Here is a 15,889-nt window from a genome sequence, read left to right as displayed (position 1 = left end):
TAAAGACAGTGAATTCATGTCTTAATAGTCTCATAAAGTTTTTAATTTTCTTTGGATTCATATTTCTACAAACGTCAAAAATATGACAATTCACCTAAATATCTGTGAATCAAAGAACTACAGAAAATCACATCATATTTTCCTAAAACCTTGATATTCGTATCATAGTGAAAATGTGATAACTTACATTATTTTTGTCATGGTCCTGGGCCATGTGGGCCCAGTATTCTTAGTTCCTTGTATTTTTGTATTTTGTTCCTTATTTAGGCCATGTTTTCTGAGTTGCCCTGTTGTGTTGTTCCCTAAGTGTTTTCCCTTCATGGCTTTTACCCCCTGTGTGCCCCTCTGTGTATCTGTGAGCCCTCGTCTCTCCTTATGTTTTATTCCATGTTTCCCCTGCCCATTATGTCTAAGTTCTCCCCGTGCTCTCTCTCCCCCCTGTGTGCCCTCTATGTATTTATGAGCCCTCGTCTCCCTTTGTGGTTGTTTCATGTTTCCCCAGCCCGTTATGTCTGTGTTTCCCCGTGCTCTCTCTCCTCCTGTCTGAACCTCTGTGCCTGTACATGTCATGTTCAGTTCACCCCGCCCTGTCTCGTTATGATTATCAGTGTCACCTGTGTTCCCCGTGTGTGCCCACTTTCCTCGTTTACCCTCTGTGTATTTCTGTCTGAGTCTCCCTCTGTTCGGCGTCGCGTTCTCCCTCATGCTGTGTGTGATTCCCCTGTGTTCCTTGGTGAGCTTTATGTTAGTTTTTCCCAGTTTAGTTTTGTATTGTTTCTCGTGGCCAGCAATAAAGCTGTGTTTTTTGAGTTCATCCCCGTGTGTGTGAGTTTTGCGATTGGGTCCTCATCCTGCCTGCCACACAGCAAATCATGACAATTTTATGATGTTTGTCGAGCAGTCAGCTCTTTGGATGTGAGGTTTTTAAAGAAGTGTTCAAAAAAGATGTAAAATGAGGAACTAACACAAAAGACACAGTGAGTGTGAACATGACCAGAAGTGACTGTCACCTTTTTTCTTTCCACGATCTCTGCAACATAGAAACTGCTGTAAACATTTGCAATCACTCCACATTAATAACTTGTATTTGGGTTAGTAAAGTGAGTAACTCTCGTCTGAGTTATTCACTTTACTGCTTGTAACTCATCATGTACAATGTTGGTCAGTGTGCTGTGTTAACCGGGTAGCATTAATGCTGTTTACAGCTGTTTTATTTGTGTAAACGACTCTGGTGACTTCTCCCACTGTTAGTTTATATGTTTAGAGCCTGAAAATGATTGAAACGATGTATGAGATGATGAGAGGATGATACAACTCATAAAAGCGTTTATTCCTCTCTATTAATGTGAATCAAATAACATGCACTAAGCTGCTAAGAGGTCATTACATCATCTGTATGGTGATGATGGAGATGATGCTGTGTCTGTGATAAAGGTGATAAAGGTGAACTTCAACACTGCCTGAGACAGGCTGAGCTGCTTCTGTTGAGTTTGTGTCTATGAAATACAACATCAGTGATTATATTAATAAATGGATGAAAGAGCTGAGCAGATCACTCTCTGAGCATTACAGCTTTCAGTGACCCAGTCGGGTGTGACAGTCTGTCTCCATCAGGACATCTGACATCCAGGCTTCCTGCTACACCCAATTTTAATGACAGACAATGTAATCATCTAAATGTCATTATCACAGCAAAAATCAAACTATTGTCATGATTTATGGATTCTGTTTTCTCACACCTGGGCCCTGTTTCAGGAAGCCGGTTTAGTGGAAAAACTGAGTAAGTATACCCTGAGTTAACGAAAACTCTGGGTTTTCGGTTTCACAAAGCGAGTTCAGCTGAAGCCTGAGTGAGTCACTATGACGACACACGCCGTGAAGCTAACCTGCCCCCTAGCAGGTTTACTACAACTAACCCTGACTGTCTCCGCCCCTTTGTCGGAAACCTGACAGTAGGAAGTGTCAGACATGGCGTGTCCCTTCCTTGAAGAGCCAGTAGATCGTGAAGCCCAAATTCTCCGCAGAGCTCTCCGCCGGGAGAGAGTGATCAGAGCGCGTTTGGACATTTTATCATTTCCTGATGATTTCCTGTGTGAACGTTACCGTTTCTCAGCACAATCTATAATTTATTTGGATAACATCCTCAGGCCATATATTACGCATGTGACACATCGCGGACATGCTCTCAGTTCTGTACATATTATTTGTATTGCACTTCGGTTTTTTGCAAACGGGAGCTTTCTGTATAATATTGGTGACGCTGAGCACGTTTCCAAGGCTACCGTCTGTCGGGCAGTCAGGAATGTTACAGTTGCACTGAAACGTCTCCTGTACACGTTTGTGGTGTTCCCCGGTCATAGACCCACAAGATTCATCAAAGAGGGATGCCACAAAATTGCAGGTATCAGGATGACCAAAACTTAATTTATGATGTGGTGATACTTGAACTACTACTTAAATTTTACATTTATTTTCAGGGTTCCCAGGCGTGATTGGCTGTATAGATGGTACTCACATTCCAATCATTGCTCCTTCAGTAAATGAAGGAGACTATGTGAACAGGAAGTCTTTCCACAGCATTAATGTACAGGTACATAGTTCCCTGTAGCATTTCAAACTAACAAATTATTTCATCATAGTAATGGATGCTAATTTGTGTTCTCTGCACTGTGAAGATCATATGTGATGCTGCCAACATTATCACAAATGTGGAAGCCAAGTGGCCAGGCTCTGTTCATGACTCACAAATATTCCGTGAATGTACACTGAGCACAAAATTTGGACATGGTGAGTTGAAAATACTTTAAAATATATAAAGACCAATTGCTTCAGGGACATTTGAACTGAAGTGTATCCTTCTGTCTTAGGAGACACTGGCTACTTGCTTGGTGATAGGGGGTATCCATGTTTACCCTATTTGCTTACCCCTTACTCTGACCCTGAACCGGGCCCACAGCAGCGATATAATCTGGCTAATTGCAGGACAAGAGCCAGAGTTGAAATGACTATCGGAATGCTTAAGGCCCGGTTCCAGTGCCTGCAAAGACTCAGGGTCACCCCAGAAAGGGCATGTGACATTATTGTGGCATGTGTGATTCTTCACAACATTGCCACAATTAGAGGAGAACACTGTCCTTCTGAACCAGACATCAGCAGTGATCCAAACCATGAACATCCTGACCCTCCCACGGACATACAAGATGGAAGAGCAGTCAGAGACACCATATGTCACAATCATTTCTTTTGACCCATCACCTCAACATGTTGAAAGAAGAATAAACAGATTTTTTGTTCAACTGGCTTTATTGGTCGCCTGTATTTCCTGTACACAAAGTATTAAAAGATGTAAACCTCATAAAGTGTCTCTGTTGCTTCCTCCTCTGTAACAGCTGTCAATGTTTCTTCATTATTTTCCTGTAGTAAAGAAATAAACAACATTGCTGTTCTACTGTAACCTCATATAATCTGTGGAGTATTACTCACAACTGCATGTTGGTCTGGCTCAACAGGAGGCTGCACCAGATGCAGTACACCACCACCATCAACTGATAGAATATGAGGTTTATACAGGTCACTTATAACTTACAAGGGACCAAATGGCAATTAACAAACATATAGCACTCAGCTTACACTTCATTGTCATTATGCTCTCAAAGACAACCAAGACTGAGGGAAGGCAAAATCAGTAGGAAAATAACTTCACTACAAAATAATCCATTATGGTAAAGAGTTTATCAAATGAATGAGTAGCACTGCAAAGGTGACTGTGAAGAAAGGATGTATGCACATCATGTATTATTTTGAATTTACCCCTTATGTAGGCACTTGTGTCTTGCGGGGTTATTGACTCAGAGGATGTCCCCGCAGAGATGCCTTCGGCCACAGGGCGCCCACTGTTTTGGCTGAGGGCCAACTGCTCAGCCTCTGTGAGTGGTGGTGGTGGTGGAGGACCCCCACCTGTTTTTCGGGCCTCCGCTTTTTTTCTGTTGGCTATAACGGGTCACATTTGAGCATACAGAGTAAGCAAATATGTACTTGTAATGTGCTCAGATAATTTCAATAAGTGCTTACAGACAGAAAATTAATGTAGCCTCTAACTGCAATTGATTTACATCGGACAAACAGACCAAGCACTATGGCTCATGATACGATTACACCTTACCTGTTTGGACTATATTTTTCTATTTCATTTTTACTTGCTGCCAGGAACGTTTGGGGCCTGTTGGGTTGCACCTGCGCTCACATCACGTCACAAAATAAAATGTATAAAATAACAAATAAAATAACATATGATAAAATAACGTGTTAAATGGGTGGAAATCCCTCGATCAATGTTTAAATTAACACTCACGCATTGACTCTGTCGGCTATGTTTTGCCATGCATGCTCACTTTCTTTTGCAGCTGTCGCTGTGTTACTTTTTTCCGCGGAATTTGCATGTTATCGGCATATGCTGCCATCAGAATTTCGGCCTCAAGCGCTGTGAAATACATTGACCGCGCCTTCTTTCCCTCCGTCTCCATGGTGACTCGCTTAATCTGTGCTCCACTGATCAGGGCTTTATGTATCCTCGTCCGCGCGCTTCACTTGGGGTTAAAGCAACTCCGCGTTGACTGAACTACTTGTTATCAGCCTTTCTGAAACCGAATATTCCGAGTTGGACAGTTCGGGGTTACTCAACCCTGCGTATCGTTTTTCACTCTGAGTTTTCTAAACCGGCTTCCTGAAACAGGGCCCTGCTCTTCTCTCACATGTTATCAGCAGAAGGCTCTCAGCAGAAGAGAAAACCCACCAATCAATTCAGGACACCTGTAGCAACTGTGGCTGCTCCAAAAGGATCCACACACAGACCACATTACTCAAGAGGATTAGACAAAGAAGATGGTAAAATGACTGATTTTTATCCGGCACTTTTGCACTCTGAGCACTCCAAGAGCTTTATACAGCTGGCCTCATTCACCCATTCATACAAAGAGATTTTTATATACTTTTTTTGCACAAGTGCTTTCTATCTTATATTCACATCCTGATGAATGTATCGGAGAGCACCTCAGGGTTAGTATCTTGCCCAAGTCTACATGCAGCCTGGAGCAGCCAGTCTGCAACCACAAACTTCCGATTAATAGACGACCTATGCTACCTCCTGAACTACAGCCACAGATGGAGAAGTTACAACTTTTGATTCACTCTGGAGATCATCACCTGCAGTGATAACTACAGAATGATGCTGTGATGCAGGATGACCACGGCAGGACTGTTTCAGTCCGAAACAGCTGCAATAGCACTTCTTCATCCATTTTCTTTTAATGCTTGCAGCCTAGTAGTTTGCTTGTATATTGATTACTTCATCTTCAGTTTTTCAGCTCTGTTTTCTTGTGTCATCGTTTTGGGGCTTTAACAAGTGCTTTAAAGTCAAGTTCAGTATCTGAGGTGGAAATGAAAAGGGTGATGGACAGGTGATTGTCACCGAGGGAGGATCTGTATCTGTATCAACACTGAGAACGTTTATTTACAAATGAAGATTGATCCTAACCAAGATCTTCACTTTTAGCATCTGAATATGGATGAAGCTGAACAAAACTGCAACTTTCTCATGAAAGTATTCATCAGGTTGTCAATTCATGTGCAAGTAGACTTTGGTTAGGTACATATTTCCCTCGCTACGCTTCATCAGTCAAGGTTTTGTGTTTATCTGTGGATGTAGTCTCATAGTGGAGATTCAATCTGTAAGATCCAGCAATAAATTTTTGTTCTCTGTCGGGACATGAGCCTGAGGCCTCCACGCTGAGCACCGTTTATGCAGTCTATGTGACTGCTGCTGTACTGTCAAAGGGACATCATGGGCTTTCTGCTGAGACTACATTTGCAGGGGCTGGGCTAACAGAGGATGTGGACTTTCTTTAAAAATTATGAAATTGCAGCTTCAACATTTTATGGCCACAAGACGTAACTGATCTTTTTTTTCAGATATTATCACTCTGTTGCTCACTCTGTTGAAACTTCATATTTGAAAATATGAGACCTCATATTTTCAACCAGTGTCCGTACTTCAGGAAGCAGAGGGTAGGTTTTGGCAGAAAGGATTTTACTCCACACTGTGGAAGGAGAGTCAGTCTTACAGCTGTCAGGGGAGGAGGTGGAGGAGGGGCCGATATCAGAGCAGGAAGTTGAAACCTTAGTTGCAAAAGAGACAGTGTGACAGCAACTAGTGTCCATATTAAGAACTGTTTAATGCACTCTGACGATTTCAGGCATTACAATATCTAGAAGGGGAAATAAGAACTTTTTCAGTAGAATTCACACACAAACACACACCAGCTAAAAGTTGTATTTCCTCTTTTATTCTGTCGATATATATAATTAATAATACATCTACTAAACATACTACTATGCATGGTTACCCATGGAAAACATTTAACATGGTATAAAATAAAAACTGTTGAGCTGTTCAATTTATTCATTTGCTGTGGTAATATTGGTGATACAAGGTTCAGTTGTGCATGAATGGCATTCGGGTGACAGGACATCTTACTCTAAACATTTAGTGCAATAAACTTGGTTGAGGAGGAACTAATCAAACATTCATGTGTGAGAAACATAAATACTGATAACAGGGCAAATTTACAGGAAACTAATATGTGGCTGGTCTGACAAGGCATCTTAACTATTCAAGATCTTTCTCTTAAACGTAGAAAAGAGCAGCCGTGTAGATCACTAATGTCTCTATTTTCTAAACAGTGCTGTTAAAAGCTTATGTGACCTACTGATAATCATGTCCCTGCCCCAGCTTTTTCACATCGAAAGCAAAATGAACATATTATCCAGCACCCTTTAAAAAACTGATGAATAAGCGCTCAGTGGCTATTAAATGCATTTAATAAAGAGAAGTGTGACTGAGAATTATTTCTCTGGAAACACAAAATAAAACAAAATTAGATATATTCTGAAGGATCAGTGAAGGTCACTTTGGAGTTGTGTTAATGACATCATACTCTGAAGAGCCGACATTTCTACGATTCAGTGACATGTAAGTTCTGTCCTCTTCTTGTGGCTTCACATTCTTTTGTACTTTGCTAGAAGAATACAAAACAATTATTGAAAAATATTTTATGGAAACATCTGCAGGACTTTTAGTTTTAATCAACAACCAGTTTTAAAACATACCAAAGGAAAGCTGCACAGATCACGCTGACACTGAAAAACACACCAGCAAGGACCCAAGGAAGGACTCCACTGTAAAATCCACACTGTGTTTCACAATCTGAAATGAATAATGATACCATGCATATATTATAGCTGCTCAAGTTATGCTTAAACCTTAAAATATTTTAATTGTGTGATACATACACAGAACATCAAGGTGAGTCAGGTTAGAACGTCCAACCCCGATCTCATTTTCAGCTTTGCAGAAAAATCTTCGTCTGTCTCTGGACACTTTAGTACTTAAACTAGTTCCTGTCCCAATATAATTTTCCTGGTCTCTATCAGCTCTGTACCACATGTATTTTTCTACTGCTGGGTTGGCATTACTGCTGCAGGTTAGAGTCACGTTGCTGTTCTCTGGTACTGGACCAGAAGGACTGACTGAAACTGTGACGTTTTTAGGTGAATCTGAAAAAATGAGCACAGAAACATGCAGACTGAAATGTTAGGACAGTTTTATTTACAGAGTAAGTGTGAATATATGTAATACATTAGCACCCCAAAAGATATTTTTTAAAATAATATTAAATACTCTTGAGTGCAAAACACAATATTGTACCTCTAAAAGCAGAGAGCAAACCACACCAATATAAAGGTTTCATCTTAAGCAGAAACTGAAGAGTAAAAATGACAAGCTGTTTTTCTTGGCTTTTCTTTCTGAAGACTCTGTTCATGTCAAATGAAATCACCTTTTCTTCTGTCTTTAACTTTAACTGATTTACTGATGAAAGATTTAGAGCTATTTGAAGAAAGTTTGAATTTTTTTTAGTTCTTCTTACTATGTGCCTAACAATGTGGCTGTCAGGAATTCCTAATTTTAATAACCAATACTTAAATTAAATTAAATACTTGTAATGTGATTATTGTCAGTCTCATTATTTAACTCCACCCCAAAGATCAGTTAATGCTTTAGTTTCATTACAACAATTCATGTATTGCACATCCTTCAATCCTATTAATAGAATTCTAGTTGTGATATGTAAAGAGTAAATATGGAAAATTAATTTAATTAATACATACATTGAACATTTATTTGTAGGTTGCTTGATCGTTTAAATCCAAGTTCATTTGTAGCCTTGCAGAAAAATGTACTTTTGACTTTTGAAACGGTAACATTAAAAGAGCTTCCAGTCCCAATAAAAGTCTCCAGGTCTCCATCAGCTCTGTACCAGGTGTAGTTTTCTACTGCTGGGTTGGCATTACTGCTGCACGTCAGAGTCACTTTTTGGTTTTCTAATATTGGAGCAGAAGGACTGATGGAAATTTGTACATCTTTGGGTGAATCTAAAAATGAGTATTATGATAATGTGTTAAATGTAATATTACGTAAATCAAACATCAAAGGTCATTTTGCACTTTAGCTGAACTATTAATAGAACTTATTACAGACCACAAAGCCAAATGTCTAAAATAAAACTGCAATACTACTTTCTTGTTCGAGCTTCAGAGTGAATCTGAAAGTTCCGACAAGCTCGTGAGTTAAATTAGAAACATGATAATGTAAGAAAACGTTAAAATACGATGTAAATGAAAAGCTGCTGTTTAAATAAAAAACCACTGTGGAACATGACTCACTAAATGTGGTTTTGTGTTGTTAGTTTTGAAGACATCCTAAAGTAAAATACAAAGCTAACAAAAGAAAAACGTACATCGTTAAGACGATCACACATCAGTGTAAAGTCTGCATGTATGAAATTAAAGTATGAAATTAAATTCAAACTTTTAAAGTCTTCATTATATTTTATAAAACCCAAAGACGTTGTTATGGCATACTCATAACATCACTGTAATTGACTGACCATTTTATGTCTAATTTAAACCAAGTCAAGAAAGTATATTATTGTAATTTCAGTTTAGAAGAGAAAAAATAAACTCACATGAAATATCAGGAGTTAAACTTGTTTCAGCAGTGACATCAGGGATACCATCTTGTTTCTGGTAGACAGCAGTGCAGGAGATTTTATTTCCATGATGGAGGTGAGAAGCAGTGCAATTCATAACAGAGGTCTTGACTTTAGTTTTGTCCTGATTCTCCTGCAGTGTCTCCTGACTCTGACCCAGGTTAGGGCTCCATGTCAGAGCTGGAGGATGAGACCAACATGGAGCTGGAGCAGAGCACGTCAGACTCACTGAGGCTCCCTCCTCCACCTCCAGTGTGGATGGAGTCAGAGTCGGTGAGGGAGGATCATCTGTTGGGAAGACATTCTGGTCAGTCAATGAGCAGCAGTTTCAGTTTTTATATGCTGAGTAAAATCCAGTGAATTCAGAGCAAGCTCAAAGCAGTTCCACAAGTGTAATTTGTTCATGAATTGTCAGTAAATGGATGAAAAAAAATAAATCTTACCTATGAGTGAAATATCTACACCAGCTTGGGTAAAAGTGAATCTCAGTGGATTATCACACTCCAGTCTGAAATAGTATTTAGCACTTTGAAGGAGACGTGTATTATTGAAAGTTGTGGTGCAGTCTTTCTTTGTTAAGTCTCCTGTCATTTCTTTAGTTGGCTTTAGTTTTGCATTTTCACTGTCAAATAAAGTTGAATCACTCCAATATGCTTTACATGAATCATCTAAGTTAGTTTCAAATCTCGTCGCTACATCGAAGGAGCAGGGGATGGTCACACAGGATCCTCTCAAAACATTTATCTTCTGTGGTATATTGACGTTGAACGTTCCGCACAGCGCACCTGAAACACAACACGATAAAAAACAACAACAATAACAACAAAAACCCAAACAGTTTCATCTCTTCCTTCATATTTATCATGTTACAGCGACTCAGTATTAAATTCAGATGCTAATACAAAACACTTTTACTTTTAAATATCTCATCAATAAAAAGCCTTGGTACTTTACTGCACATTCATCTTGAATACTGATGTCAGATAATTTAAGTAAATGATTTAAATTAACAATAGTGTATTATTATTATCAACTTTAATCATGTTTTCAGCAAAGAAGATTTTGAGTTTCTTTCACTCACCCTGCAGCAGAGAACTAACGAGAAGAAAAGTCAGAGTTCCAGCCATCTTTGTTGCAAGAGAGTGAAGTTTAAGGGAATCTGAAGTTTACACAGGAAACAGTTTACATGATTATTTGTTAACCAAGGAAAAGCTGTTAAGATGTCATGTAAGGTCCAAATTACTACTGCTAGTTATTGTCACTTTGAAAAATATAGATACATAAATGTTCAGCCTTACAAAGATTAGAGTATATACATACAGTGTTGATTTCACAAAATTTAAACATTAAATGATGAAAGAGAAGAAAGAGGAAGGTGTAAGTCTAAAGCAGTTATACAATTTATTAAAAATATTCTTCAACAATTAAACATAATTTATGTTTCTGATTTCTGAAAAATTCTACTAAAGACCGTGAATTCATGTCTTAATAGTCTCATAAAGTTTTTAATTTTCTTTGGATTCATTTTTCTACAAACGTCAAAAATATGACAATTCATCTAAATATCTGTGAATCAAAGAACTACAGAAAATCACGTCATATTTTCCTAAAACCTTGATATTCGTATCATAGTGAAAATGTGATAGCTTACAATATTTCATGATGTTTGTCGAGCAGTCAGTTCTTTGGATGTGAGGTTTTTAAGGAAGTGTTCAAAAAAGATGTAAAATGAGGAACTAACACAAAAGACACAGTGAGTGTGAACATGACCAGAAGTGACTGTCACCTTTTTTCTTTCCACGATCTCTGCAACATAGAAACTGCTGTAAACATTTGCAATCACTCCACATTAATAACTTGTATTTGGGTTAGTAAAGTGAGTAACTCTCGTCTGAGTTATTCACTTTACTGCTTGTAACTCATCATGTACAATGTTGGTCAGTGTGCTGTGTTAACCGGGTAGCATTAATGCTGTTTACAGCTGTTTTATTTGTGTAAACGACTCTGGTGACTTCTCCCACTGTTAGTTTATATGTTTAGAGCCTGAAAATGATTGAAACGATGTATGAGATGATGAGAGGATGATACAACTCATAAAAGCGTTTATTCCTCTCTATTAATGTGAATCAAATAACATGCACTAAGCTGCTAAGAGGTCATTACATCATCTGTATGGTGATGATGGAGATGATGCTGTGTCTGTGATAAAGGTGATAAAGGTGAACTTCAACACTGCCTGAGACAGGCTGAGCTGCTTCTGTTGAGTTTGTGTCTATGAAATACAACATCAGTGATTATATTAATAAATGGATGAAAGAGCTGAGCAGATCACTCTCTGAGCATTACAGCTTTCAGTGACCCAGTCGGGTCTGACAGTCTGTCTCCATCAGGACATCTGACATCCAGGCTTCCTGCTACACCCAATTTTAATGACAGACAATGTAATCATCTAAATGTCATTATCACAGCAAAAATCAAACTATTGTCATGATTTATGGATTCTGTTTTCTCACACCTGCTCTTCTCTCACATGTTATCAGCAGAAGGCTCTCAGCAGAAGAGAAAACCCACCAATCAATTCAGGACACCTGCAGCAACTGTGGCTGCTCCAAAAGGATCCACACACAGACCACATTACTCAAGAGGATTAGACAAAGAAGATGGTAAAATGACTGATTTTTATCCGGCACTTTTGCACTCTGAGCACTCCAAGAGCTTTATACAGGTGGCCTCATTCACCCATTCATACAAAGAGATTTTTATATACTTTTTTTGCACAAGTGCTTTCTATCTTATATTCACATCCTGATGAATGTATCGGAGAGCACCTCAGGGTTAGTATCTTGCCCAAGTCTACATGCAGCCTGGAGCAGCCAGTCTGCAACCACAAACTTCCGATTACTAGACGACCTATGCTACCTCCTGAACTACAGCCACAGATGGAGAAGTTACAACTTTTGATTCACTCTGGAGATCATCACCTGCAGTGATAACTACAGAATGATGCTGTGATGCAGGATGACCACGGCAGGACTGTTTCAGTCTGAAACAGCTGCAATAGCACTTCTTCATCCATTTTCTTTTAATGCTTGCAGCCTAGTAGTTTGCTTGTATATTGATTACTTCATCTTCAGTTTTTCAGCTCTGTTTTCTTGTGTCATCTTTTTTGGGCTTTAACAAGTGCTTTAAAGTCAAGTTCAGTATCTGAGGTGGAAATGAAAAGGGTGATGGACAGGTGATCGTCACCGAGGGAGGATCTGTATCTGTATCAACACTGAGAACGTTTATTTACAAATGAAGATTGATCCTCCTAACCAAGATCTTCGCTTTTAGCATCTGAATAAGGATGAAGCTGAACGAAACTGCAACTTTCTCATGAAAGTATTCATCAGGTTGTCAATTCATGTGCAAGTAGACTTTGGTTAGGTACATATTTCCCTCGCTACGCTTCATCAGTCAAGGTTTTGTCTTTATCTGTGGATGTAGTCTCATAGTGGAGATTCAATCTGTAAGATCCAGCAATTAATTTTTGTTCTCTGTCGGGACATGAGCCTGAGGCCTCCACGCTGAGCACCGTTTATGCAGTCTATGTGACTGCTGCTGTACTGTCAAAGAGACATCATGGGCTTTCTGCTGAGACTACATTTGCAGGGGCTGGGCTAACAGAGGATGTGGACTTTCTTTAAAAATTATGAAATTGAGGCTTCAACATTTTATGGCCACGAGACGTAACTGATCTTTTTTTTCAGATATTATCACTCTGTTGCTCACTCTGTTGAGACTTCATATTTGAAAATATGAGACCTCATATTTTCAACCAGTGTCCGTACTTCAGGAAGCAGAGGGTAGGTTTTGGCAGAAAGGATTTTACTCCACACTGTGGAAGGAGAGTCAGTCTTACAGCTGTCAGGGGAGGAGGTGGAGGAGGGGCCGATATCAGAGCAGGAAGTTGAAACCTTAGTTGCAAAAGAGACAGTGTGACAGCAACTAGTGTCCATATTAAGAACTGTTTAATGCACTCTGACGATTTCAGGCATTACAATATCTAGAAGGGGAAATAAGAACTTTTTCAGTAGAATTCACACACAAACACACACCAGCTAAAAGTTTTATTTCCTCTTTTATTCTGTCGATATATATAATTAATAATACATCTACTAAACATACTACTATGCATGGTTACCCATGGAAAACATTTAACATGGTATAAAATAAAAACTGTTGAGTAGTTCAATTTATTCATTTGTTTTGGTAATATTGGTGGTACAAGGTTCAGTTGTGCATGAATGGCATTCGGGTGACAGGACATCTTACTCTAAACATTCCCATATGGAAAAGATATATATAAATTTTATAAAGTTTGTATCTGTCTTGTGTGAAACTTGTATGAAAAGCATATAAAAGTGAAAACAGATATAAGATCCCTTGAAAAATTATATAATGAAACTTGTATGTTTTGGATACTTACTAAAACAATATATGAAAGTAATGGGAAAGTGGCCACTTTCATGAGCAATCACATATATGTTTTTACTATTTCTTTTCCATATGGGTTTAGTGCAATAAACTTGGTTGAGGAGGAAATAATCAAACAATCATGTGTGAGAAACATAAATACTGATAACAGGGCAAATTTACAGGAAACTAATATGTGGCTGGTCTGACAAGGCATCCTAACTATTCAAGGTCTTTCTCTTAAACGTAGAAAAGAGCAGCCGTGTAGATCACTAATGTCTCTATTTTCTAAACAGTGCTGTTAAAAGCTTATGTGACCTACTGATAATCATGTCCCTGCCCCAGCTTTTTCACATCGAAAGCAAAATGAACATATTATCCAGCACCCTTTAAAAAACTGATGAATAAGCGCTCAGTGGCTATTAAATGCATTTAATAAAGAGAAGTGTGACTGAGAATTATTTCTCTGGAAACACAAAATAAAACAAAATTAGATATATTCTGAAGGATCAGTGAAGGTCACTTTGGAGTTGTGTTAATGACATCATACTCTGAAGAGCCGACATTTCTACGATTCAGTGACATGTAAGTTCTGTCCTCTTCTTGTGGCTTCACATTCTTTTGTACTTTGCTAGAAGAATACAAAACAATTATTGAAAAATATTTTATGGAAACATCTGCAGGACTTTTAGTTTTAATCAACAACCAGTTTTAAAACATACCAAAGGAAAGCTGCACAGATCACGGTGACACTGAAAAACACACCAGCAAGGACCCAAGGAAGGACTCCACTGTAAAATCCACACTGTGTTTCACAATCTGCAATGAATAATGATACCATGCATATATTATAGCTGCTCAAGTTATGCTTAAACCTTAAAATATTTTAATTGTGTGATACATACACAGAACATCAAGGTGAGTCAGGTTAGAACGTCCAACCCCGATCTCATTTTCAGCTTTGCAGAAAAATCTTCTTTTGTCTCTGGACACTTTAATATTTAAGCTGATTCCTGTCCTAATAAAAGTCTCCTGGTCTCCATCAGCTCTGTACCAGGTGTAGTTTTCTACTGCTGGGTTGGCATTACTGCTGCAGGTCAGAGTCATATTGCTGTTCTCTGGTACTGGACAAGAGGGACTGACTGAAATTTGTACATCTTTGGGTGAATCTAAAAATCAGTACAATGATAATTTGTTAAATGTAATATGTAGGTTTTATGTAAATCACACATCACAGCTCCTTTTGCATTTTAACGGAACTATTAATAGATCATCCTATTACAGACCAGAAAGCCAAATGTCAAAAGTAAAACGTTTCTGCAATTCTACTTTCTTGTTCGACCTTTAGAGTGAATCTGAAAGCTCTGACAAGCTCGTGAGTTAATTTAGAAATATGATAATGTGAGAAAATGTTATCATAGGATGTAAATGAAAAACTGCTGTTTAAAATAAAAACAACTGTCCAACATGACTCACTAAATGTAGTTTTGTTTTATTGTCAGTTTTGAAGACATCCTAAAGCTAAAAAGCAGAGCTAACAAAAAAGACATAAATCATTAAATAATCATTAAATTCAAACTTTAAAAGCTTTCATTATATTTTATAAAACTCAGACATTGTTATGGCATACTGATAAAATAACTGTAACTGACTAATCATTTTGTGTAATTTAATCCAAGTCAAGAAAAGTAAATCATTACGATTTCAGTTTAGAAGAGAAAAAATAAACTCACATGAAATATCAGGAGTTAAACTTGTTTCAGCAGTGACATCAGGGCTACCATCTTGTTTCTGGTAGACAGCAGTGCAGGAGATTTTATTTCCATGATGGAGGTGAGAAGCAGTGAAACTCATAACAGAGGTCCTGACTTTAGTTTTGTCCTGATTCTCCTGCAGTGTCTCCTGACTCTGACCCAGGTTAGGGCTCCATGTCAGAGCTGGAGGATGAGACCAACATGGAGCTGGAGCTGGAGCAGAGCACGTCAGACTCACTGAGGCTCCCTCCTCCACCTCCAGTGTGGATGGAGTTTGTGTTGTGTTTCAGGTGCACTGTGTGGAATGTTCAACGTCAATATGCCAGAGAATATAAATGTTTTGAGAGGATCCTGTGTGACCATCCCCTGCTCCTTCGATGTAGAGACGAGATTTGAAACTAACTTAGATGATTCATGTAAAGCATATTGGAGTGATTCATCTTCATTTATCAGTGAAAATGCAAAACTAAAGCCAACTAAAGAAATGACAGGAGACTTAACAAAGAGAGACTGCACCACAACTTTCAATAATGCAAGTCTCCTTCAAAGTGCTAAATACTATTTCAAACTGTGGTG

The 15,889-nt window shown here is 38.5% G+C and overlaps 2 protein-coding genes across 2 annotated transcripts in view; both read right to left on the bottom strand.

Moving 5' to 3' along the window:
* Positions 1 to 6,340: 6,340 nt before the first annotated feature.
* On the bottom strand, positions 6,341 to 10,780 carry LOC146563972 (B-cell receptor CD22-like). Its single transcript, XM_085291381.1, has 8 exons — positions 10,756 to 10,780; positions 10,186 to 10,263; positions 9,548 to 9,889; positions 9,081 to 9,392; positions 8,224 to 8,487; positions 7,348 to 7,611; positions 7,165 to 7,261; positions 6,341 to 7,073 (listed from the first exon to the last, which is right to left on the bottom strand). Exons 1-8 carry the CDS (start codon positions 10,763 to 10,765, stop codon positions 6,962 to 6,964), a joined length of 1,479 nt encoding a protein of 492 aa, XP_085147507.1. The 5' UTR covers positions 10,766 to 10,780; the 3' UTR covers positions 6,341 to 6,961.
* A 3,077-nt stretch (positions 10,781 to 13,857) lies between these two features.
* LOC146563968 (B-cell receptor CD22-like) overlaps positions 13,858 to 15,889 on the bottom strand; it is a 68,485-nt gene continuing 66,453 nt past the window's right edge. Inside the window, exons 10-11 of the mRNA XM_085291374.1 lie at positions 14,282 to 14,364; positions 13,858 to 14,190 (exon numbers count right to left, since the gene is read on the bottom strand). Of these exons, the coding sequence (XP_085147500.1) occupies positions 14,079 to 14,190; positions 14,282 to 14,364 (195 nt within the window). The 3' untranslated portion in view covers positions 13,858 to 14,078. The remainder of the gene's footprint in view (positions 14,191 to 14,281; positions 14,365 to 15,889) is intronic.

The sequence above is a fragment of the Mchenga conophoros genome, linkage group LG11 (assembly GCF_057382185.1).
Source record: "Mchenga conophoros isolate Kocher_MC1m ecotype Shallow Benthic linkage group LG11, M_conophoros_male_GT1.1, whole genome shotgun sequence".
NCBI lineage: Eukaryota > Metazoa > Chordata > Actinopteri > Cichliformes > Cichlidae > Mchenga > Mchenga conophoros.
Note: the sequence above shows the minus strand (reverse complement) of the source record. Positions and strands in the feature narration are given on the sequence as shown.

Excerpts from the sequence above, each read along its gene's own strand:
- LOC146563972 (XM_085291381.1), bottom strand. Across the intron at positions 9,890-10,185 it reads CGTTAGTTCTCTGCTGCAGG|GTGCGCTGTGCGGAACGTTC; the intron begins GTGAGTGAAAGA and ends GTTGTGTTTCAG. Across the intron at positions 8,488-9,080 it reads TTTAACTCCTGATATTTCAT|ATTCACCCAAAGATGTACAA; the intron begins GTGAGTTTATTT and ends ACTCATTTTTAG.